This window comes from Notolepis coatsorum (assembly GCF_963971535.1).
Source record: "Notolepis coatsorum genome assembly, chromosome: 4".
NCBI lineage: Eukaryota > Metazoa > Chordata > Actinopteri > Aulopiformes > Paralepididae > Notolepis > Notolepis coatsorum.
Genome location: NC_140168.1, coordinates 179,774,390 through 179,800,230, shown reverse-complemented (window position 1 = coordinate 179,800,230; position 25,841 = coordinate 179,774,390). Strand labels below are relative to the sequence as shown.

The following is a 25,841-nucleotide window of genomic DNA, read 5'->3' as shown; positions in this document are numbered from 1 at the left end:
GAATGAGTTGAAGAGGTTTGGTGGCGGTGGTCGGCAGACCAGCGAGCAGTGCATTGCAGTAGTCGAGGCGAGACATGACTGTTGATTTGACAAGGAGTTGGGTGGCTTCTTTTGTCAGGAAGGGGCGGATCCTTCTGACATTGCTCAGGAGGAACCTGCAGGTTCTGGTTGTTTCGGTGATGCGAGCGGAGAAGTTCAGCCGGTCGTCGAGGACAACACCAAGGTTCTTGGCGGTCGGGGACGAGGGTGGGGGGGGGACTGTACATTGGAGGTGGTTGGGTGGGGGGGTTGGGTAGGAGGGGTGGGTGGGGGACACTGTACAACTGTACATTGGAATATTGACAAAACCATGCTTGGTCATTTACTGTACATTGGAGGAGGTTGGGTTAGGACATTTACAGGGGCCAGTTTCGAATCGCAGTCTCCCGTAGGTGTTCTTTGAGAGTGGTTTTGAAAGTGGGTAGTGATTCACATTCCTTTACGGCTGTAGGGCATTCCACATTGATGTGGCATAATTGCGAAACGTGTTTAGTCCCTTGTTTGAGCCGAATCTGGGTTTAACATGATTTGTGGAGCTCCCTCTGGTGTTGTGATCGTGGTATTCACTGACCTTTGGGAAGTATTTTGACATGTACATGGGTACCTTGGTCGTGTAGTGTATCTTGTAGACCAGGCCCATTGCAAGTTGCTGTACTCTGTCGTCTACTCTAAGCCATCCTAGGTTGTCAAAGAGTTGGCAGGGGTGAGGTGGGTTCTAGGAGTAAGGTCAAGCAGTAGTCTGACCAGTTTGTTTTGAGATGTTTGTAATTTTGTTTTTAGCGCCTTTGAGGTGCTTTGGTACCATGAGGTGCAAGCATAGTCGTAGTACCCTTGAATGAGTGCTCCTGCCAGAGTCTTCAGGGTATTCTTGTTTACCAGAGAGAAGATCCGGTACAAGAATCGAGTTTGTTGGTTGACTTTTTTTTATTACCTTGGATGCCATTTTGTCACAGGAAAGATTTGCCTCTAGGATGGAACCTAGGTATGTAATTTCATCTTTCCTTGTGACAATATTGTCACCCACTGTAACTGAGAAGCCGTCGGTCTTGCTGAGTTTGTTATTTTATCCGAAGAGAATGGACTCTGTTTTACCCAGGTGTAATGATAGTTTGTTATCAGCGAGCCAGGTGATAGGAATACTCAGGAAGAGTTGAGTATCATCGGCATAGCAATGATACGAGATGGCATGAGACGTGATAATGTTACCCAGAGATTTGGTGTAGGGAGAAGAGGAGGGGGGACACTGGGGGACACCCATCTGAAGAGGCCGGGGGGCCGACAGAGTCCCTCTCCATGATACTTGGTAGGAGCGGTCGTCGAGGTAGGATGTCAGCCATGCCAGTGCACTGCAGAGCCAGCCACTCCCATTCCTCCCAGGGATACGAGGAGGATCTGATGGTTGACTGTGTCGAAGGCTGCTGACAGGTCCAGGAGAATCAGGACAGAGGAGAGGCCCTTCGCTCTTGCTAAGTGAAGAGCCTCTGTGACTGCAATGAGGGCCATCTCTGTGGAATGACCAGTCCTGAAGCCTGACTGATTAGGGTCTAGGAAGTCATTATGTAAGAGATAATCAGTAAGTTGGTTGGATACAGCACATTCAAGTGATTTAGAGAGGATGGAGAGAAGAGAGACAGGATGATAGTTGTCTATGACGGTGGGGTTCATGGTTGTTTCTTTTATTATGAGGGGTGTGACTCTGGCTTGTTTTAGGGAGGAGGGAACCACCCCCGAGTTGAGGGAGGCGTTGATGGTTGCCATTAGGAATGGGAGGAGTTCTGGTGCTAGAGAATGAGGTTGTGTGCTTATGTTTGAGGGAGTCTGTGTGTGTGTGTGAGAGAGAGAGACAGAGAGAGAGAGGGAGAGGAAGAGAACAAGGGTGTGTGCTTATGTATTTATGAGGGAGTCTCTCTCTTTGTGCGTGTGTGTGCGTTAGGGCTGCACGATTTTGGGAAAAAAAATAAGCAGCCCCACAAAGGTTTTTTGTAAAATGCGGCTTGCATCTGGCCTACGCGGTGGGTCTTTTCGGGACACCGAGCCTGAAAAAGTTTATTTTTACCTGGGAATCGATACCGGTACCCAATGGTACCTTTTTTTCTGTACTTTACTCTCCCTCTCTGAAGTCTAAACTTCACAACACACAATCTAAAACCCCTTACCTCCCTCTCCCAAACCGATCTTGTATCTCAATGGGACTTCCTGGTTAAAAAATAATAATAAAAAAGTGTGATTTGATAATTGCATCATTCCAAATCGCGATTTCGATTAAAAATCGATTAATCGTGCAGCCCTAGTGTGCGTGCATGTGTGTGTGTGCATGTGAGATAGAGGGAAAGGTCAGCCTTGAGGCAGTATATATATCTGCGGCTGTTCCCAGTAGCACGCTGCTTTTGAAGCTTTAATGAAGTGCCGGGAGAGATGTGTAGAAGTGACCTTCAGTGTGTGTTTGTGCGCGTGCACTTGTTTGTGTATTCGTTTGTGTTTCTGCGAGCGTGGGCGTTTGTGTGTGTATGTGTGTGTGTTTGTAAAAAGCTAATTCACCACTGTCCATCACTATGTGACAAGGTCTTATATCACTATTTAATCTCCAACAGAACGGACACACACACGCACGCATGAAGGTGCGCGCATAACACACACACACACACACACATGCATGCACGCATAACACACACACACATAGGGCCAAGCTATATATTTTATATATATATAATTGATACATATATATATATCTCAAAATGCATCTGTAGAGGGGCTATGGTAATGAAGACAAAATGGTTAGGGGAAGTAACCTATCAGATATGTCAGTTGCAGGGGTGACAGTGACTCAGGAGGTAGAGTGGTCGTCTGGTAATCAGGAGGTTCCCGGTTCGATTCCTGCTTCAAAGACACTTAACCCCTAACTGCTCCCGATGAGCAGGTAAGCACCTTGCACGCCTCCGCTGTCGGTGTGTGAATGTGAGGCACAAGTTGTAAACTTGTGTACAACGCTTTGGATAAAAAAAAAATGCTACAGTATATAAATGTTATCATTCGCAGGAGTCTTCAATAAGGATGAATGGCGGTCCGTTTTGTGAATGAATCTTTTCTCTGGTGTAGCGACAGATTTGCTGACAAACAGATTTGACTATACAGTGTCAGTTCCTTCCGATAACATCAAGGCACACTGTTCCATAGCAAACATTAAATACATTTATTGTGAAATAAAATACAAAAATAAAATAATTGCATAAGACCAACGCGTTTCAGCTCCAGAGAGCCTTCCTCAGGCTGCTACCTTTGATATTAGGTATCTTACATGGTATCAAATGTATTCAGGAATGTCTAGAGTAAGTATATCGAAGAGAACCCAAGAAAACTTTGGCATAAATAGGCTACAGAAATGGCCTGCTATCAACAGATTCTTTAGGCCCCTTGTCACAGTATCTAAGGTAGAGATCCAAAAAGCTTCCCTCTTAAGAAGTAAGGCATCAACGTCGTCTTCCCTATGTGGCACCTTGCCACTTTCAATGCCAATGTATTTTAACTAAATACAACGTTGAGCCTGGGCAAGGTGTACGACTTTACTCGTGACTGGCGCTGAATGAGTTAAGAAGAGGTGAGTCATCTCTTGTGTCAAGTGCTCCGTCAAGTCGACTAGAGAATGAAAACATGTCTGTGTTGTTACTTGTTGTTTTTACTTGTTCTCTGTGGTGGGCCTACCCATTTAGTTCACATTTGGATAATTGATTGGGCCTTTAATTCTGAGGAAACCGTACTGTTCCCATAGGGACGACCCAAAATCTAAAAACACTCTCAAACTGCAAGGATAACCTTTAAAACCACTTACAACAGCTTCCCTCGGACAAACAGGAGGATCAAGAAGAGAGTGGGTTTGAGATAGGTCCATTAGATAAGATAAGATAGATAAGTCTAGTTCAGTTAAAACCGTTCAAATCAGATGACAAGGCCATAGACATAATAATGACAAATTCCACATCTTATACCACATCTTATATACATATAATACCTTGTCTCTGGTCCAGTCTTATAATAACTTGTCTGTCGTCCAGTCTTATAATACCTTGTTTGTAGTCCAGTCTTATAATACCTTCTCTGTAGTCCAATCTTATAATACCGTCTCTGTAGTCCAGTCTTATAATACCTTGTCTGTAGTCCAATATTTTTCACATGTCTTTGCCCACTTCCCATTCATTATCTTGTATTTCCTCTATTATTTTCAATTTCTCATTCTCTATCCACTTTTTTCTACTCTTCTCATGCTTTTTGTGACACACACACACAACCTATTGGACAATGTTTGTCCCAGGGAAGCAACAGTTGTGACTGGAGGACCAAGAAAAGAGGGATGGTTTGCGATACGTAAGTCCATTGTCCTTCCTTGCATTGACACGTTGTTCTCTGATTCTAGAACTTCCAGGCCCTCCCAAGGCAGCCAGTCCAGATCACTAAGAAGCAGTATGTTCAAGGTAAGGCAGTTATTTCAACACGCACAGAGACACACACACAACACCCTCCGTACACACTCAAGGCAGCGATGTATGCAGCAGAGGTATGTGAGTGATTGAACGTGAGAGAGTTTCTCCTGGGCACACAGACACTGAGGAGTGTGTCTTATAAAGATGGTTTATGAGGGTAATAACGCCTGTGATGTACAGTATGTTGCAGCAAAGGCCTGGTCTGTAAACAGGGCCTCCTCAGCCCCTGGTGTGCCATGCAGTCATCAGCTAGGTTGAATACAGTGACTCACCAGTCATCAGCTAGGTTGAATATAGCTGTATTGACTATAGAGACTCACCAGTCATCAGCTACAGTATATGATGACTGTAGCTGTCATCACAATTTCATCCTGTGAAAGAGTATATATTATTGTGTGTTCCATTTGCGTTTGTACATAGAATCTGACTATGCTTGGTTGAGTTTCTCAGCAGTGAAAATATCCATAAACTTGGATAAGCCCATGGTAAGAATCCAACATGTTTACCCCTTGGTAGTGTGATGACAGCGCAAGGATGAGTTCTCGGAATGTGATTGAGATGGACCCCATCCACCCAGAACACAGTGTGTTGGCTCTATTGAGAGTTATGACTCTTGGCTGTATACAACAGCGATAGTTGTTCTTTTACGGGGCATGGCCGGCTAGACTGCACTCTTGGCTGCACCTTGTTTTTTTTTGTTTTTGTTTTTTACTTAGAAACCAATATCATTATATGCATATGTATTGGGAATGCCCTCCTGTCAAGACTTTCTGGGAAAATGTCACCACTCAATTATCAGAATTTTTGTCTCTGACCATACCGACACCACCTTCTGTATTGTTGTTGAATGATGTTTCTCAGTTATCGTCCTCTGTACAATACATGTAAAGAGACTCATTTTGGCGGGTCTTACAGCTGCCAAAAAGTTGATAGCGTCACGCTGGATTCAACCGGATAAAATGTGCCGGAAGGTATGGGTTCTCACCTATCTCGATGTGATTTATCTAGAGATATCCACTGTCATTATTGTCATTATTATTTCTGTTATTGTCCTGTGATTTTTGCAGTAATACACAATATTTCATGCACTGTTAAAAACATGAAATAAACACAAAAAAGTGCAACAAAAGTGCAACTAGGGCTAAAAACCCAATGAAATAAAATAATAATAAATAATATGCTTCTTAGCAGACTTCTTAGCTTAACATAACAGACCTACAGTAAGTTTGGGGGAACTAATGGGATAACTGGGGTTGCAACAAAAGTGCAACTAGGGCTAAAAACACAATGAAATAAAATTCTAATAATAATAAATAATATATGCTTCTTAGCATACTTCTTAGCTTAATATCCCAGGGAACTAATGGGATAACTGGGGATGTTGTTTGCTCCTGACAAGAGTCTAAAAGTCTGGGGTGATGGTAGACAAAGCAACTCTGAGGTCATGCTCAATGTCCAATCTGTTCCTCTGCTTTGTCTTCAGCTGGACCAGAGGTGAGAAGCCACTTTCACAAAGATAGGTAGTGCAAAACAAACAATTTTTTTTTTTACACACACATCCGCGACCCACTCAAAATGACCCCGCGACCCACCAGTTGAGAACCACTGGTTTAAAGGACATCAGATGTCCTCTCTACTCATTATGTTTCTTTTTATATATCTACCTATTGCCTAAATATAAAGATAAATACATCATTAGTGAAGACTAAGCTTTCTAGAATATAATATAGAATAGAAAGCTAGTTTGGTTCCAGCTCAAATATAATTCAGTTAATGTCACTTTTATTTAATTTATGTATATATATATATATTTACAGATGGCTGAGGGTGGAAGAAGTAAGGTGTGGGACTACATTTAAAATAGAAGGTAGGGAAGGGGACAGGAGGTGGTAGGTTGAATGAGGGTGGTTATGGGTAGGGAAGGTTGAATGCTTGGGAGAACAGGTGGGTTTTGAGTCGGGAGGGTGTTCCAGAGTCGGGGTGCAGCTTGTGAGAAAGTCCGATAACCAAAATATCTTTATTTGGATGACGGGACGATGAGGGAAGTAGTGGAAGAGGACCGGTGGGGCGGTAAGGGAGAAGGAGGTCAGTCAGGTAGGGGGGGGCAGGCTATGGATGGCTTTGAAGGTGAGGAACTGTTTGAACTGTATAATTATTATTATCATTATTTTATTTTATTTTTAAATGTAGAAAGTATTCTGATGCCGATATTATATATATATACTCTAATATCGGCATCGGCATCATAAATCCAGTATCAGTCGGGCTCTAGTTTCATGAGCCTTGCTGAGAGAATACATTTCTCATTTTGCAGCTCAGTGGTGAAGTGGGTCCCTTGAGGTTCCACAGGGTCCCCAGCAACATGACGAATAGTCTTATTTAACAATAATTTCACAATTAAGTAATGTTTAACAGTGTTGTGAAGGATCAGATTAAACCGAATATATATATTTATTTATGGATATATATTTAATAGTATTTGTATATCGTTTGATATCCCTTGTATATTCCTTGTACATATACACTGAATATCCCTTTAGTCTACTAACAGCCCATACTAGTTTCATTCTCTCATTGGACAAGAACCTGGCGCCAGCAGCCAAGCCCCTTGGTTCAAGTTCAATCGTGCCGACGAACATGTCGTTACTAGCCCGGTTCCGCGTAGGAATACGTCTGGCGAAATACGAATGGTACTATTTGTTCACAGCGCATATATATATGGCGCAAGTAAAGTAGAACTTTCTTTTAGTCTTTTAGTCCATTAGTTCTTTACCCTCCAACCTAGTGGCAAGACGTTAAGCCTCACCCACGATACACGTGTGGTGCAGTATGGTCAACTTGGCCTCAGAATGGCATTGAGACATCGTGTGGATTAATAGTTGAATTGTCATAGTTTGGCACTATACCGTCGAGTGGGACGTATTTCTATTAAGTTAATAATAGTCTATTATGTATGGTGCATCGTTCGGTTAGAGTTATAAAGTGAGCAGTACCCCCATCGTTCCTGGCGTTATCTAGAGTCTTAACCAGGCTGGGCAGACCACGTGTGGTGCTTTCATCCGAGGAGTTCTGGGCCAGGACGAGTGGACCTGCACATTGGATTACTTTACCCGGACGACGGCGAGCCCTACACGGCTTGGATTATCTACTTGCTTTGGGTGCTTTGATTTATGCCATGGATAACAGCCAACACTGCTGAGTGTTGGAACTACCCCCCGAGAGGAGTCCAGGTGAGACGGCGCTCTACCCCGAGTGAGGTCGCCTCACGTCTCTTCGTTGTGGACCGGCAGCTACCGTCTACAAGAGGGCCCAGCTGTATTCATCTGTGGACCGAGGTTCTGTGGGCACCGTGTTCAGCACTCTGAATTCTCCCAAGAAATCGTTGGCCAGATGGGATATCGCCAGCGGCTCTCCTAACCCCCCCCCCCCTACTGACTTACAACCAGCAGGACCCCCCTTTAGTATATCCAGCTATAATCATTTAAGTACCATCGCTATAGTTCCCTAAAGAACCAGGTTGCATACTTGCTCCCTGCGTAACCAGAGATTGGACATTCAATGTTGATTTGCCTACGAATACTCATTTGCCTTACAAGTGCATTCAAATCATAAATGTCATTAAGTGAACGTTGTATATACCCTTTGCTATATAAAATATTCGATTTATACATTTGTGTGGACTTCGTTTCATGGTGGGAAAGTGTTCATCATATCTATATCATGTACTGTGTGGCCAGTAGTTAAAGTACATAATCGGTAGTGGTTTAATGATACCATACTTATCAATACAGTCAGGGAATTGTACCCCTCAGTTACAATTGGTCCTTCGAGCCGGATGGTAACTAGTGTAATATTAATATAGTGTTATTAATATTGAAATGGCCTATGATGAACACTCCACGAAACGGTCCTCCTAACGTAGAACGCCCGCGGCGCAGACGACAGCCACCTCCGTACTTAGAGGATTACGCTGTCAGTCAACTACCTAGCCTTCTACAAACGGTAAACGCGGTAAAAGTAGAAAGTAAAATTATGTCTGACCTTAACGACCAGGTTACCCCGACCACAGAGGCCCTAGTGGGTTCTAATGTAACTGACCAAGCTCACGGTGGGGACCAGGAGGGAGCTGACATGCCTTTACCCCCCACCAATACCGAAGAAGTAGTCCCCGACCAGCCCCGGGAGGAAGACAACCCTACAGAGAGAGAACTCTGCACGGAAGAAGAGGAGGAGAGCGCCGAGGAAATAGAGCTCCAGGACTCCCCAACGAGTACAGCCAGGAGCGGCTCACCTCTACAACCGTCTTCCCCCAGCGAAGCGGAGAGGATGCTATCACAGGCGTTCCTCGCCAGCCTGACAGCCTCTACCGAACGCGATCGACTTCAGGGTGAACGCGATCGACTTCAGGGTGAACGCGATCGACTCCAGACACAGCAACGGAGCGAAGAAGAGCGCATACGCCTGGAGATGAGACGCCTTCAGACGGAAGAGAATATGGCAAGAGACCGAGCAGACACCCAGCGTGCCGCTGCCGGTGCCCAAAGAGAAACAGAGCGCGACCTCGCTCTCATCCAGCGCGAAACCGAGCGCGACAGACTACAGGGCGAGCGCGACAGACTACAAGCCGAGCGCGACAAGTTACAAGCGCAGCTAATGGAGCAGCTGATCCTCAAGGCAACACCCTCTCCCTCCGCCAGGGGTTCAAGGAACTCGTCGAGACAACAGTCAAGGGCAGCGTCTCCTAACCGAGCAAGCGACCCTGAACTTGACCAACAGACCAAGCCTATACCCCCCGCAGACCCCCTTCCCAGACCGGTCCAAGCGAGACCCAGCTACAAGGAAGGAGCGGCATACACTGCGGAGAAGCTAAATAAATGACTACAGGATCTAGAGGACCTGATAGAAGAAGAAGAGGGAGAGGAGGAGAACCAAGCCCGACGACAGCACAGTACTCCACCGGACCAGGAGGTCCAGTACAGCCCAGGCTATACCCCCGCGGCGCTGCGCTACAGACCCCCGACCCTATTCACGGGTGAGCACGACGCACGACCAGCCCCGAGGAATAGCACCTGGACCAGCAGGCCATGGTACCCGGCCGGTACCAGCCCACAGAGAGGCGCAAGAGGAGACTCGCCTAGGAGGTCTCTCCCCCAACGCTCGCCGATGTATCAGCCATCCACGGCGTCATACATTGCCACACCGACGTTTCCAGACTTCACCTATGAGAATCGAGCACAGTACACGGAGCTCCGGATGTGCTTAGAGACAATGATGGTGGATGTCGCTGATGAACGCCACAAGTATGCAATATTACTGAAGCACCTGAAAGTACCCCGAGCGCACAATATAGCGCTAGCCTATGCCACCTCTACGACCCCATACACCGCGGCTCTAGCAGCGCTGGACCAGAGATATGGACGTATATGGGATTACGTAATCCAAGAGATAAGGCATATTGACCGCCTACCCCCAGCAACAGACAATCGCTCATTAGACGACCTGTCTATAAAAGTGCAGTCCCTGGTAGGGATGCTGGGAGCGCAACGAGAAAAGGGTATGCACAAGCTATACGCCAACTCTAACGTCGAGAGGATTTTAGAGAAGCTGCCACCCGCCAGACAAGAGCGCTTCAGGCGGCAGAGAGACCACCGTGATCCTAACGGTCCCGAACCATCCCTCCTCGATCTAGCCGACTTCCTGGCGAGAGAAGTCAGCAGCCTACGACTGGATACGTTCGTGCGGAGCACACCAAGCTCCAGAGAGGGACCCAGGAGAATAAACGATGGAAGAAGATCGGTGACTGTCATGCACCAATCAGAATCAGTACCGAGCAGTAAGAACCACAGTACCCCCTCGAGAAAAGAGAAGTGGAAGATGGTGTGCCCGTACTGCGAGAAGGAACACTGGCTGTCACAATGTGACCTGTTCACAAAGATGAATGCAGAAGAAGTGAGTCAATGGATAAAGTCCAACAGGCGCTGTTACCGATGTGCGCGCAGTCACATGGCAGCCGAGTGCCGCCTAAAGAAGAGGTGCAGTCGGTGTGACGGAGCCCACCTAGATGTACTACACGACAGTAACAGAAGAAAGCCTGCACCTGCACCATCGAGCAGCACCAAGGCAAGTGTCATGTACATTGACCCCGCCAGCAGCAGCGGCGCCCAAGTGCTCTTAAAGGTAGTCCGTGTAACATTGAGCTACCAAGATAAAGTCATGGACACTTACGCCGTCCTTGATGACGGGTCAGAGAAGACCCTTCTGCTCGCGTCCGCTGCGGCCCAGCTGGGACTGCGGGGGAGCGAGAACCAAATGACGATTCGGACAATAAGAAGAGATTTAAAGACGATAAAGGGCGAGAATGTCTCCTTCACTATCGCAGCAAGCGGGCAGCCAGAGCGACGGTATAGGATTACAAATGCTTTCACCAGCCAAGAAATAGGACTATCGCAGTACACCTACCCCATCGCCAAGCTGATGGATAAATATGTGCACCTGCGTCAACTACCTATCCCGCTCATAGACGGCGCCACCCCGACCCTGCTGATAGGCTCCGACCATGCAGACCTCATAGTCCCGATAGACCGGGTCCATACAGGACCCCGAGGCTGTCCTGCAGCAGTCGAGACCCGCCTAGGATGGACCCTACAAGGCCCCCTCGCTAAATCTCTCAACCGAACAGCAGCCACTAGCTGCCTCCACTCCAGAGTGACAGAAGAAGACACCACTCTCCTGCAGCATGTCGAGAGGCTATGGACACTAGAGACAATGCCCTTTAAGAACGAAAAGAAAGACATTCGTTCTAAAGAAGACATTTACGCCATAAACCTCCTCGAGCAAGGGACAAAGAGAGTCACAGTCGGCGGAGTGATGAGATACGCAACTCCACTCCTGAGGCGAGAGGGAATGCCCACCTTTCACGCAAAGAAAGACGCTACGGAGCGGTATCTATTGAACACAGAGCGGCGCCTAGCCAAAGACCCCGCTCAAGAGAGTGTGTACCACGCTGAGATTGAGAAGCTAATCGGGACACGTGACAAAGATTGACATTAAAGAGGCCGATCAGACGACCGAATCATGGTACGTGCCGCACCACAAGGTCCACCACAATGGCAAGGATCGCATTGTGTTTAACTGCAGCTACCAGATCGGATCCCAAAATCTGAATAAAGAGCTCTTGCCCGGCCCCACACTCGGCCCCTCTCTACTAGGCGTGCTACTACGCTTCCGCCAGGACAAGGTGGCTATCAGCGGGGATATCAAAGGGATGTTTCTGCAGGTGAGACTAGTGGAGGAGGACAAGCCCCTGCTGCGGTTCCTATGGAGAGAGAGGATCAGAGATGAGCACCCAGCCATCTACCAGTGGGAAGTCCTCCCCTTCTGAACCACATGCAGCCCGTGCTGTGCTACATTTGCACTACAGAAACACGTCGCAGAGGACCCAGCAGCAGATGAAGAGGTCCGACACAGTGTGAAGAACAGTTTCTACGTGGACAACTGTTTACAAAGCGTTTCGACTCAAGAAGAAGCCGAGGTTCTCCTACTCAAGCTACGCGCCTCCCTGATCAAAGGCGGCTTTGATCTCAGGCAGTGGGCCAGCAGCGACCCGCACGTATTGCGCAGCCTCTCCCCCGCGGACAAGGCTGCCAGCAGCGAGACCTGGATGGCGACAATCCCAGGAGAAGCCCAAGAAATGACACTAGGATTAGTCTGGCGCTTCAAAACAGACTCGCTCCACTATAGACACAAACCCCTGACCACGGAGCAGGGAAGGTCGACGGCGATACCGACCACCAGACGGAGTGTGTACAGAACACTCGCCAGACAATATGACCCGTTGGGATGTATTCTACCTTACACCACCAGGGCAAAGATGATTGTACGAGCACTATGGGACAAGGACCAGGGCTGGGACGACCCAATACCCGCACACCTTGCCTCCACATGGAGAGAGTGGGAGACGGAGCTCCGCTCACTCCCAGGCGTCAATATACGCCGCAGCTACTTCCCACCCACAGTGAGGCCAGAGACATGCAAGATGGATCTACACGTCTTCAGTGACGCCTCCGAAGTAGCCTATGGATCGGTGGCCTACTTGCGTGCCCAAGAGAAGGGAGGAGAGATACACACTGCTTTCATCCTGGCTCGCTCAAGAATAGCCCCACGAAAGCAACAATCTATCCCGCGTCTAGAGCTCTGCGCAGCCCTAGCAGGAGCGCATCTAGCCACGTTAATCCAACGTGAACTCACCATTCCGGTGCACAGAACAATCTTGTGGTCAGATTCCACGACAGTACTCACATGGATCAAGTCTGATTCATGCAGATACAAAGTCTTCGTGGGAGTCAGAGTCACCGAGATTCAAGAGTTAACAGAAGCAGCGAGCTGGCGGTATGTGGACACCAAACACAACCCAGCTGACGTCATCACCCGGGGAATGTCCCTAGATGACCTCACCCGTCACAACATCTACAGTGACGGACCCGAGTTCCTCAAGCTCCCGGAAGAAGAGTGGCCTACACCCACCCCACGGGAAGCGAGTAAAGAGGAGGCTGAGAACAAGAAACCTATGTTCTGTGGACTGAGCACAGTCGCCTCCACAGACCCCAACATAGATGATTGCATTACCCTACAGAGTGCGCAGCTAAAGACATTCCTGTGGCACCACCCAGAGATTCAGTCCACTGCCGACATTTCAGCAGCTGACTACGAAGAAGCAGAACTTCTTCTACTACAACGAGCCCAGAGAGACTCGTTCCCCGACGAGCTAGACTGTCTACAGGGAGGAAAGCCCGTCCCATCAGACAGCAGACTGCTCCACCTGGCACCCGAGAGCGACGCCCATAATCTCATCAGAGTGGGTGGTCGTCTGCGGAGAGCCCCCGATCTACCGGATGACGTTAAGTACCCGATAGTCTTGAACAGCCGACACAAGGTCACAGAGCTGATCATAAAGAAATACGACGAGGATGTACACCACGCAGGAGCAGAGAGAGTCTTCGCGGAGATCAGACGTCGCTATTGGATACTTCAAGGAAGAGAAGCGGTGCGACGCTTCCAGCGAACCTGTCTAGACTGCCGAAAGTGGCGTGCGCAGCCCAGCATACCCCGGATGGCTGACCTACCTCCCTGTCGCCTCCGACTCGGCGACAAGCCATTCCACTCCACAGGCATGGACTGTTTTGGCCCGTTGTATATAAAGAAAGGAAGAGGAACCGAGAAGCGGTGGGGTATTGTATTCAAATGCATGACCACCAGAGCGATACATATCGAGCTCCTTCCGACCATGAGCACAGACTCATTCCTTATGGCCTTCCGAAGATTCACATCACGGAAAGGAAAACCGTCTACATTGTTGTCTGATCACGGGACAAACTTCAAAGGCGGAGAAAGAGAGCTGAGAGAGAGCTTCCAAGCTATGGGCCCAGAACTTAAGACCCACCTCGCTCCATCCCAGATTGACTTCCAGTTTAATCCCCCGAACGCACCCCACTTCGGTGGAACCTGGGAACGAGAAGTACGTTCAATAAAGACAGCCCTGTACGCCGTGCTTGGGGCCCAGACCGTGGCGGAAGAAGTCCTAATGACAGTCCTCACGGAGATCGAGGGAGTATTGAACTCCAAGCCCCTCGGCTACGTCTCCAGTGATGTAGCAGATGTCGACCCAGTCACCCCCAACACACTCTTGATGGGGCGGCTGGACCCCGCGCTACCCCAGACAATGTACAGGCCTGAAGAAGCGAACGGCCGAAGAATGTGGAGGTACAGTCAAGTACTAGCTGACAAGTTTTGGAACAGCTTTCTACTCCACTACCTACCGTCTCTACAGACCCGCCAGAAGTGGGTAAAAGAGAGAGACAATTTGACAGAAGGAACAGTCGTCATGATTATCGACCAGTCACTACCCAGAGCTATGTGGCCGGCTGGCCGCGTAAGTAAAGTGATCACCGGTGCCGATGGCAAGGTCCGAGCAGCTGAGGTGCTCGTCCAAGGGCGAACTTACACACGACCCGTGGCGAGGCTAATAGAACTGCCCAGACTCCCAGACACTATCGATGACGACCATGACCCCATGACTTTGTGAGTTGACTGACCCTTACAGCGGACCTTGAGTGGTAGACAGTGCGGTTAATCTGTCTCTGCTTAGCTAATTAGGTGGGACTAATTAGGGGGCGGCTGTTGTGAAGGATCAGATTAAACCGAATATATATATTTATTTATGGATATATATTTAATAGTATTTGTATATCGTTTGATATCCCTTGTATATTCCTTGTACATATACACTGAATATCCCTTTAGTCTACTAACAGCCCATAATAGTTTCATTCTCTCATTGGACAAGAACCTGGCGCCAGCAGCCAAGCCCCTTGGTTCAAGTTCAATCGTGCCGACGAACATGTCGTTACTAGCCCGGTTCCGCGTAGGAATACGTCTGGCGAAATACGAATGGTACTATTTGTTCACAGCGCATATATATATGGCGCAAGTAAAGTAGAACTTTCTTTTAGTCTTTTAGTCTTTTAGTCCATTAGTTCTTTACCCTCCAACCTAGTGGCAAGACGTTAAGCCTCACCCACGATACACGTGTGGTGCAGTATGGTCAACTTGGCCTCAGAATGGCATTGAGACATCGTGTGGATTAATAGTTGAATTGTCATAGTTTGGCACTATACCGTCGAGTGGGACGTATTTCTATTAAGTTAATAATAGTCTATTATGTATGGTGCATCGTTCGGTTAGAGTTATAAAGTGAGCAGTACCCCCATCGTTCCTGGCGTTATCTAGAGTCTTAACCAGGCTGGGCAGACCACGTGTGGTGCTTTCATCCGAGGAGTTCTGGGCCAGGACGAGTGGACCTGCACATTGGATTACTTTACCCGGACGACGGCGAGCCCTACACGGCTTGGATTATCTACTTGCTTTGGGTGCTTTGATTTATGCCATGGATAACAGCCAACACTGCTGAGTGTTGGAACTACCCCCCGAGAGGAGTCCAGGTGAGACGGCGCTCTACCCCGAGTGAGGTCGCCTCACGTCTCTTCGTTGTGGACCGGCAGCTACCGTCTACAAGAGGGCCCAGCTGTATTCATCTGTGGACCGAGGTTCTGTGGGCACCGTGTTCAGCACTCTGAATTCTCCCAAGAAATCGTTGGCCAGATGGGATATCGCCAGCGGCTCTCCTAACCCCCCCCCCCCTACTGACTTACAACCAGCGGGACCCCCCTTTAGTATATCCAGCTATAATCATTTAAGTACCATCGCTATAGTTCCCTAAAGAACCAGGTTGCATACTTGCTCCCTGCGTAACCAGAGATTGGACATTCAATGTTGATTTGCCTACGAATACTCATTTGCCTTACAAGTGCATTCAAATCATAAATGTCATTAAGTGAACGTTGTATATACCCTTTGCTATATAAAATATTCGATTTATACATTTGTGTGGACTTCGTTTCATGGTGGGAAAGTGTTCATCATATCTATATCATGTACTGTGTGGCCAGTAGTTAAAGTACATAATCGGTAGTGGTTTAATGATACCATACTTATCAATACAGTCAGGGAATTGTACCCCTCAGTTACAAACAGTGTATTCTGATCCTAGGTTTCACTCTCTCAGCGTGGCTACATCACACCACATCAGACTACATCACATCACACTACACTACATCCCATCACACTGCATCCCATCACACTACATCACATCACACCACATCACACCACATCACACTACATCACATTACACTACATCACATCACACCCCTTCTTTGTTGTTCCAGCACGGCGCGGGACCCGACCCCCCCCTCCCCCCTTCCCACCCACAACAACACAGAGGAACAGATCACAAACGAACAATACTTCGAACCTGCCAACATCAATGAAATAACCAACGCCAATGGACTGAACATTTTTCACATTAACATTAACAGCTTAAAAAACAAATTGGATGAAATCAAACAAATATTCATAAATGGTAAGGCAAACATACTGTGCTTCTCAGAAACTAAGCTCGACGATTCTGTAAAAGATCCAGAGATAGAGATTGAGAACTACTCAATAATCAGGAATGATAGGAACAAACATGGAGGTGGTGTCTGTATGTACATACACTAGGACACCAATTTCATCAACAGAAATGACCTGAATCATAAATCAATTGAAACTGTATGGGTGGAAATCCTATTCGAAAGGGCGAAATCCCTACTGGTTGGCACAGTCTACAGGCCGCCAGATCATAGTGGCTTTTATGATACACTGGATGGGTGTTTAGCTGGAGTTGAGGATGTAGACAAAATTCTTATTGGAGACTGGAACACGGATATGCAACGAAAAGATGCACCCGTCTTCAAGGCCTTCAGTAGGTTTTGTGATCTGCATGGCCTCAGCCAGCTAATCACCCAACCCACACGTGTATGTGAATCAACTCAGACTACCATTGACCTCATTCTGACCTCCGACAAGTCCAAGATCTAAAATAAAGGGGTTATAGCATGTGGGTTAAGTGATCATTATATGATATTCTGTACCCGAAAAAAACTAAAACAAAAGGCTGGCTGCCACAAAACAGTCACATCTAGAGACCTCAAAACCTACTCTAGCGAGGCCTTCAACCTTGAACTGGAGAGTCTGGACTGGTCAGATGAACTCAATGGTACACTGGTTGACGAAACATGGCTTGGTTTCAAAACCAAATTCTCAGCAATACTAAACGACATGGCCCCCCTAAGAACCACCAGGGTAAAAAATCGCGCTGAGCCGTGGATGCACTCCGAAATACTGGCCGCTATGAAAACCAGAGACAAAAAATGCTCTGAGTTTCGTAAAAGTCAGTCAAAGCTTACTAAAAGCACGAGCAGTGAACTCCAAGCCCACGTGACTGAACTCAAACTAGAAAGAAACAGACTAAGAAACGACGTAAACTCCATGATCAAAACTGCAAAAAAGAATTTCATCAATGACAAAACTGAGGAAAACAAAAACAAACCACGTGAACTTTGGAAATTACTCAATAATCAACTAGGATGCAGTAAAAAACTTAAAACCAGATTCTCAAACATAAACATAAAAACGGACAACACGCTCATCACAGACAAGCTGGATGTAGCCAATTACTTAAACATTTTCTTCACAAACATAGCCACAACACTGGTAAACAAACTACCCTCCCACTCAGGGCTTTATGGGGTAGAACACATAGTAGCTTACTACAAAAACCTAGGGGTCCGCAAGGACGACTTCAAGCTGGAAATGGTAACAACAGATGAGGTACTCAATAAACTGAGCGCCCTCCAACCTAACAAGGCCACTGGCCATGACAACATCCCCTCCAAATTCCTCAGAGACTCAGCAGCCGCCATCACACCAATCATCACACACATAATAAACCTCTCCATAAAACAGGGACACGTCCCCAAGGACTTCAAAATTGCGAGGGTGACCCCTCTGCACAAAAAGGGCAGCAAATTAGACCCAGGCAACTACCGCCCTGTTTCTATTCTCACCTCCATCTCGAAAGTCATGGAAAAAATAGTCTACGAACAGGTCGAAAAGTACCTAGCGGAAAAAAATCTAATCTACGAATTCCAATCTGGCTTCAGAACATCCCACTCCACTGACACATGCCTTCTCTATTTGAATGACCACATCAAACAAGAGGTGGACGCAGGCAAATACTGCGGCATGGTCATGCTGGACCTACAAAAGGCCTTTGACACGGTCAATCACTCCATTCTGATTGACAAGCTAAAAGCAATTGGTTTTGATAGTCTATCAGTGAGCTGGATGCAATCCTACCTTGAGGGGAGGGAACAGATGGTGGAGGTAAACGGTACCCTATCCCCCCCCCTCACAGTGAGCTGTGGTGTTCCACAAGGAAGCATACTAGGACCGCTACTGTTCCTAATTTATGCAAATGACATGTCGTCAGCTTGTGACTGCAACTTGTTCCTGTTTGCGGACGACTCAGCCCTGCTGGTCTCTGACAAGAACAAGTTACAGGTTGAAAAAACCCTCAGCTCGGAACTAGGCAGAATCTGCATATGGCTCGCTGATAACAAACTATCATTACACATGGGCAAAACAGAGTCCATTCTCTTCGGTTCAAATAACAAACTCAGCAAGACCGACGGCTTCTCAGTTACAGTGGGTGACAATATTGTCACAAGGAAAGATGAAATTACCTACCTGGGTTCCATCCTAGAGGCTAATCTCTCCTGTGACAAAATGGCATCCAATGTAATAAAAAAAGTCAACCAACGAACTCGATTCTTGTACCGGATCTCCTCTCTGGTAAACAAGAACACCCTGAAGACTCTGGCAGGAGCACTCATTCAGGGGTACTACGACTATGCTTGCACCTCATGGTACCAAAGCACCTCAAAGGCGCTAAAAACAAAATTACAAACATCTCAAAACAAACTGGTCAGACTACTGCTTGACCTTACTCCTAGAACCCACCTCACCCCTGCCCACTTTGACAACCTAGGATGGCTTAGAGTAGACGACAGAGTACAACAACTTGCAATGGGCCTGGTCTACAAGATACACTACACGACCAAGGTACCCATGTACATGTCAAAATACTTCCCAAAGGTCAGTGAATACCACGATCACAACACCAGAGGGAGCTCCACAAATCATGTTAAACCCAGATTCGGCTCAAATAAGGGACTAAACACGTTTCGCAATTATGCCACATCAATGTGGAACGCCCTACCCAAAGCTGTAAAGGAATGTGGATCACTACCCACTTTCAAAACCTCTCTCAAGGGACACCTACGGGAGACTGCAATTCAACACTGGCCCCTGTAAATATCCTAACCCAACCCCCTCCAATGTACAGTCATTTACCTAGTATGGTTTTGTCAATAGTTCAATGTACAATTGTGTTTGTTTGTACAGTGTCTCCTCCCCCCCCCCCTCAATGTACAGTGTTACTTGTTTATACAGTGTGCCCCCCGCCCCCCCCCCCCCCCCCCAACCACCTCCAATGTAAATTACCCAGTATGGTTGTCAATATCCCAATGTACCCAACCCCCCCCCACCCAACCTCCTCCAATGTACAGTTTCTACGTCAAATGTATATACTCCCTTTTCTTGACTCCTTCTGTATCACAAATAGTACTGTATTTGCAAATCTGGTATGTCATAAATGTATAGATGTAGCAGTACTGACTATCTGTATGTCATGTATGTCATATATGTCTATATGAATTGAAAATGGGGGACCCTGATGGAAACAAGACAAACGTCTTTCTCAGGTCTGCATCCCCTTAACAATTGTATGTATTGAGCCGTACTGTATTGTACCCATTCTGCAATCTGTTAAATAAAGTTTTCATTCATTCATTCATTCACACCACATCAGACTACATCACACTACACTACATCCCATCACACTACATCACATCACACCACATCATACTACATCACATCACATTACATCACACCACATCACACTACATCACATCACACTACACTACATCCCATCACACTACATCACACCACATCACACCACATCACACTACATCACATCACACTACACTACATCCCATCACACTGCATCCCATCACACTACATCACATCACACCACATCACACCACATCACACTACATCACATCACACTACATCACACCACATCACACTACATTACACTACATCACATCACACCACATCAGACTACATCACACTACACTACATCCCATCACACTACATCACATCACACCACATCATACTACATCACATCACATTACATCACACCACATCACACTACATCACATCACACTACACTACATCCCATCACACTACATCACACCACATCACACCACATCACACTACATCACATCACATCACACTACATCACATCACACTACACTACATCACATCACACTACATCCCATCACACTACATCACACCACATCACACTACATCACATCACATCACACTACATCACATCACACTACATCACACTACATCACACTACATCACACTACATCACATCACATCACACCACATCACACTACATCACACTACATCACATCACACTACATCACATCACACTACATCACATCACACCACATCACATCACACTACATCACACTACATCACACTACATCACATCACACTACATCACATCACACCCCATCACACTACATCACACCACATCACACCACACTACATCACATCACACTACATTACATCACACTACATCACACTACATCACATCACACTACATCACATCACACTACACATCACGTCACATCATAGTATATGGGCAGAGCTCTGGGCTCATGATGAGGTTGTGGGAGATTACGTTTTGACAGTGATCATTTTCTCTTCATCTGCCATTTCTAAAACACAGTGGACATTTTCATCACCACCTACATGACAGTCCACCACAACAGCAACTCAGGACCCACTGATTACTACAATCTCCTCTTAATTGCAAGTTGACAGGCGGCCTCATATGAGCACAATCCGGCGCTGTCCATGGTGCTGAAAATGCCCACTGTCATTCGTCAGGGTAGAGGCTGTGGCCACTTTCCCTGTCCTAAGCTCAATATAAGATCCAGTGCGAATGCATTGTTGATGTGATATCTTCTCGTGGTTTTTATTCGGCTTGTTAAATCAGAAATACTAGGCATAAATATGATAGCCTATCAACTGCAAGACTGAAGATGTTTGCATTAAACCCAGCAGGCAATAGAAATGCTGACTCCAATTTAAAGAGAGAGCAGGCAGGGCTGCTGCGTGTCTGTGTGTGTGCGTGTGTCTGTGTCTGTCTGTGTGTGTGTGTGTGTCTGTGCCTACTTCTCCATTCCAATAACTAGTTCTACAGTAGGTCTAGTTGCACAATTGCCAAGATTGCCAACTGAAACGTAAAATTCAGGGAAATAAAATCGAATCCAGTGTATATTGGTAGTGTGATAGCTCTTATGGTTCTGATTAGGTTACAGTTTAACTGAAAGTTGGGAGTTTTGAAATAGGGCTCTAGGCTCTATCTCTATTGGCTACCAGTAAAACTTAATTTATTAGCCCAGGCATTTATTTGCTTCAATCATTGAACACAACCGGCCTCTAGGATTTGGCTTCTAACCTATTTGGGTCAGGCCTTCAATTCCTGCAGGCTGCAGCAGAACGGTGGAATAGTTCATTGTTTATCTAAACCAGTATGAATATTACCATACATTATCAGATCTCGCTCAGAGAGAGAGAGAGAGAGAGAGAGAGAGAGAGAGAGAGAGAGAGAGAGAGAGGGGGGAGGGGGAGGGGGAGAGAGAGAGAGAGAGATTGGCTCAGAAAGGTTGATGACTGACACCGTGACTAGCAAGTTAAGACGATTAACTTGTGAATGAGTGAAGTGAATGTGAAAAAACATAAACAAAACTGCATTTGTCGCGACACATAAATTATTAATTGAAAACCATAGCTGGCCAATAAAGGATTTATAGAGTGGGTTATATGAACATCCAAGGCAAAATAGATTATTCATTCATTCAAACATTTATTTATTCTCAAAAGGACAATTCAGGTCACCCTCATTTTCAATGTCGTTGAGACTTTACAAACATTTCAATGCATAGATTTTTTACAATATAATAATAATAATAATAATAATAATAATAATAATAATAATAATAATAATAATAATAATAATAATAATAATAATAATAATAATAATAATAATAATAATAATAATAATAATAATAATAATAAATATGAATAACTATCTATATAGCATCTTTCACACATGGACCGCAGCCCAAAGTGCCCCACAGCAAATAGTATAAAATGAACATAGGCATAAAATCAGCAAACAGTTGACAGAATAAAAAACAATGCATAAATTGCAGACATAAGAATAGGTATAAAAGACAATAAAAGTAGTGCAACGTAAACATGCAGACATAAGAATAGGCACAAAGTAAGTACAATAAGTTCAATGTTGCTCGAAGGCATGTGAACCCCCATTAACCCCTTAAAGGAATCCAGGTTGCCTGTCGCAAAGAGTCGGGTGCTCCCCGACGTTCCTGACCAAATTCCCAATTGGGCCACCTAATCATCCTTCTCCTTAATTGACTGATATCAATTCTTTCAGCCCTTGTTTGTGTTCTGGTGCCCGCGCTACAAGGAGGCAACTTACCCTCTACAGTGTAAAGTTTATTATTATTATTATTATATTTTTTTTTTAACCTTTATTTAACCAGGCAGGTCAATTAAGAACAAATTATTATTTACAATGATGGCCTGGCAAGAGGACAAAATGGCCTCTCGAAGGGTAACAGGGAAAAGGGGACAATAAATAAATAAAACAGAAAAGAACAATCCAGATAAGACACAGACATCATTCAATCACCACAGATACATCACAGAGATAAGGGAATTAATTCAAACACCACCAAACAAATAACCAACTAAAATGACATGGTACAGTTACAGCCACCAGGACTGTCTACCATACTACCGTGGTGCCGACGGGGTTAATTTTGAAGTTGATTGCTGTTCTGTTATATGTCACCAGGAGGCGCAAAGTCTTGAAATTCTGAAAGCCTGCTTTGTGTGCAATTCGTGAAACATTAATAAACAGATCGATTTGTTTGTGTTATTATGAGAATAAAACCATGGATTATTTGTCCCTGTACTTCTGTGAACAAACTAAATTCGTTATAATTTAGTTATAAATATAATATAATTATTTAATTCCGAGGATGTCTGTAGAATCCATGCGCAATCACCAATGATTTCTTCCAAATGAAGCCATTAAAAACACAGGCGCACACCAATACATAAATATAGTTGTATTTATTATTATAATTATAAGAGAATAATAATTTATTTACCGTGTGTGTGTGTGTGTGTGTGTGTGTGTGTGTGTGTGTGTGTGCGCGCGCGCACGTGCGCTCCTCTGTTAATAAACTATGGAATTTGTTAAAGTTATCCTCTGTCTGTTGTTATTATTATTTATTTCTCCCAAATGAACGTTCGGTCTGCGGGCAGTCGGTCCGGTCGCAATACATTGACAGCTGTCTGTTATAATCATAGTCTGTTATGAGAAAACGAAATTCGTTACATTGGACATTTGCAAACTGTTGATTGTTCTTTACACAGCATGCAAGCTGTGTATTCAAGCTGAGAACACAGCATGTTTTTTCTCTCTCCCCTTTAACTAGAGATGAAAGTAAACTGGTGCAACCCAAGCACCCATACTGGTTGATACCATTACTACGACATACAGTATATCTACATCTGTATGTAAGACATGAAGCAGAACAGACAATTTACATGTCAGTTAAAAGGCTGGGTGACGCGTGATTACCAAAGGTAGCCGCATTTCTGGCAGACGCTCTTTGATTGGCCGACGTCAGTTTCTACACTGGTTAAGCTTAGGCACTCTTCGAAGTTGGTTAAGGTTAGAGTTTGTCTTAGAGCGTGACGGCAAGTTCTTTCGACAGTTAAGCTTAGGCACTCTTTCGAAGTTGGTTAAGGTTAGAGTTTGTCTTAGAGCAGTGGTTCTCAAACTTTTTACACCAAGTACCACCTGAGAACGTAGCTGGCTCTCCAAGTACCACCATATGACCGGCGTTAAAATACAGTCTATTCAGCTATGCACAGTTCACGCAGGAGGCAAATGTATTCCTAATACCATTATTTATTGTTAACTTTTGTCAGACACAGCCACAATGTACAAAGGGATAGCACTAGAACTAGCAAACGCTTCCACACAACTCATACAATGCAAGGGGCATTGAGAACATAATAACTAACATTCTCACATAGCAAGTGAGAAAATTAAGAACAACTGTATTTCAGCAAATGTACTTAATTCTCTCTCTCTCTCTCTCTCTCTCTCTCTCTCTCTCTCTCTCTCTCTCTCTCTGGGGGGGATTATTACAGGCTAGGCATGTGTCAATGATTAGCAGCAACACATATTTTGATGGATTTTTTGTAATGTCAGATTTAACACCAACTCTTTTCAGAAAAGTGGGAGTATTTCATTTTTTATCTGACATTACAAGAAATCTAAAAATAAATGGTTATGATCAGGGCTGAAGTTGAATTAAAATATTTATGACTGTTTAGACTGCATTACTCTCTGTCACAGTGATCTCCTGGTTGTTCCCCACTTAGATTATCTAACTATCGCGCTGCCGCAACCAGAAACACTGGCCTGGCCTGCTTCTAAGTTCAGTGGCCTGACTGCACTTTTTTTTTAGCTTTTTTGGAAATGTTTTCAAGTACCACCAGCAGTACCACCAAGTACCACTAGTGGTACGCGTACCACAGTTTGAGAACCACTGTCTTAGAGCATGGCGATAGAACGGCAGGTAGTTTGCAGGCTGTTTGATGTGGAAATGGTCAAAGACACAGCTTGTCACGCTATTGGGCGCACATGTCACATGACCAGAAACGTCTGCCAGAAATGCGGCTACCTTTGGTATGGACGCCTGGGTGACAGTTAGACCTGTCAGGTAAAAGGATGGGTGTCAGTTTCAGGTGTGTGTAAACAACTTTGCGATAGAGTCCTTAAAAGTGGTGAGGGGGATCACTTTGTCCACCACAAAGTGGTTTGTGTCCTATGTCTAGAAAGCCAGTAGGGTATATAAATGCCGTCATTTATTCATGTCTCCCCACCTAAAGTAATTTCTCAATTATTTCCTGAGTCATAACTACCAACAAAAGATAGGCTCCCCTGGATCAAAATCTTTTCACACGAGGGGCCTAATATGCCGTGGTATTAACCCTTTCACTACCACACTACAGAAGGTTAACCCTTTCACTAGCACCGTCTGTAGTGTGGCAGTGAAAGGGTTAACCGTCTGTAGCGTGGTAGTGAAAGGGTTGACCTTCTGTAGTGTGGTAGTGAAAGGGTTAACCCTTTGTCATGTGGCAGTGAAAGGGTTAACCGTCTGTAGTGTTGCAGTGTGTTGACAGAATCTGGCTATGGGGTGACAATAATGTGGTCAAGAGGCATGGTTTCTTTAGCCTTTGGCGTGTGTTACGAAGGATCAGATTAAACCGAATATATATATTTATTGATTGATATATATTGCATAATATTTGTATATCGTTTGATATCCCTTGTATATTCCTTGTACATATACACGGAATATCCCTTTAGCCTAGTACAGACCATAATATTTCATTCTCCTATTGGACAGCGGTCCACAGGCGCCATGGCCATACCTTCAATGTCGGGTTCAAAGTCACCGCCGGGGACATGCCTGGACATGAACGGTACTGCGCAAGGATATGAGACAGGAATAAAGCTGGTACTAGTTTATTCACCTAAGCGTATAAATACGGCGCAGGTGAATACAGAAGCACTTA

The 25,841-nt window shown here is 45.5% G+C and overlaps 1 protein-coding gene across 1 annotated transcript in view; it reads left to right on the top strand.

The window, feature by feature from the left end:
- The window catches only part of poln (polymerase (DNA directed) nu), a gene marked incomplete at both ends in the record, with an annotated part of 436,170 nt that overhangs the window by 173,623 nt on the left and 236,706 nt on the right, over window positions 1–25,841 (top strand). Inside the window, one exon of the mRNA XM_084312171.1 lies at window positions 4,448–4,505. Within this exon, the coding sequence (XP_084168297.1) occupies window positions 4,448–4,505 (58 nt within the window). The remainder of the gene's footprint in view (window positions 1–4,447; window positions 4,506–25,841) is intronic.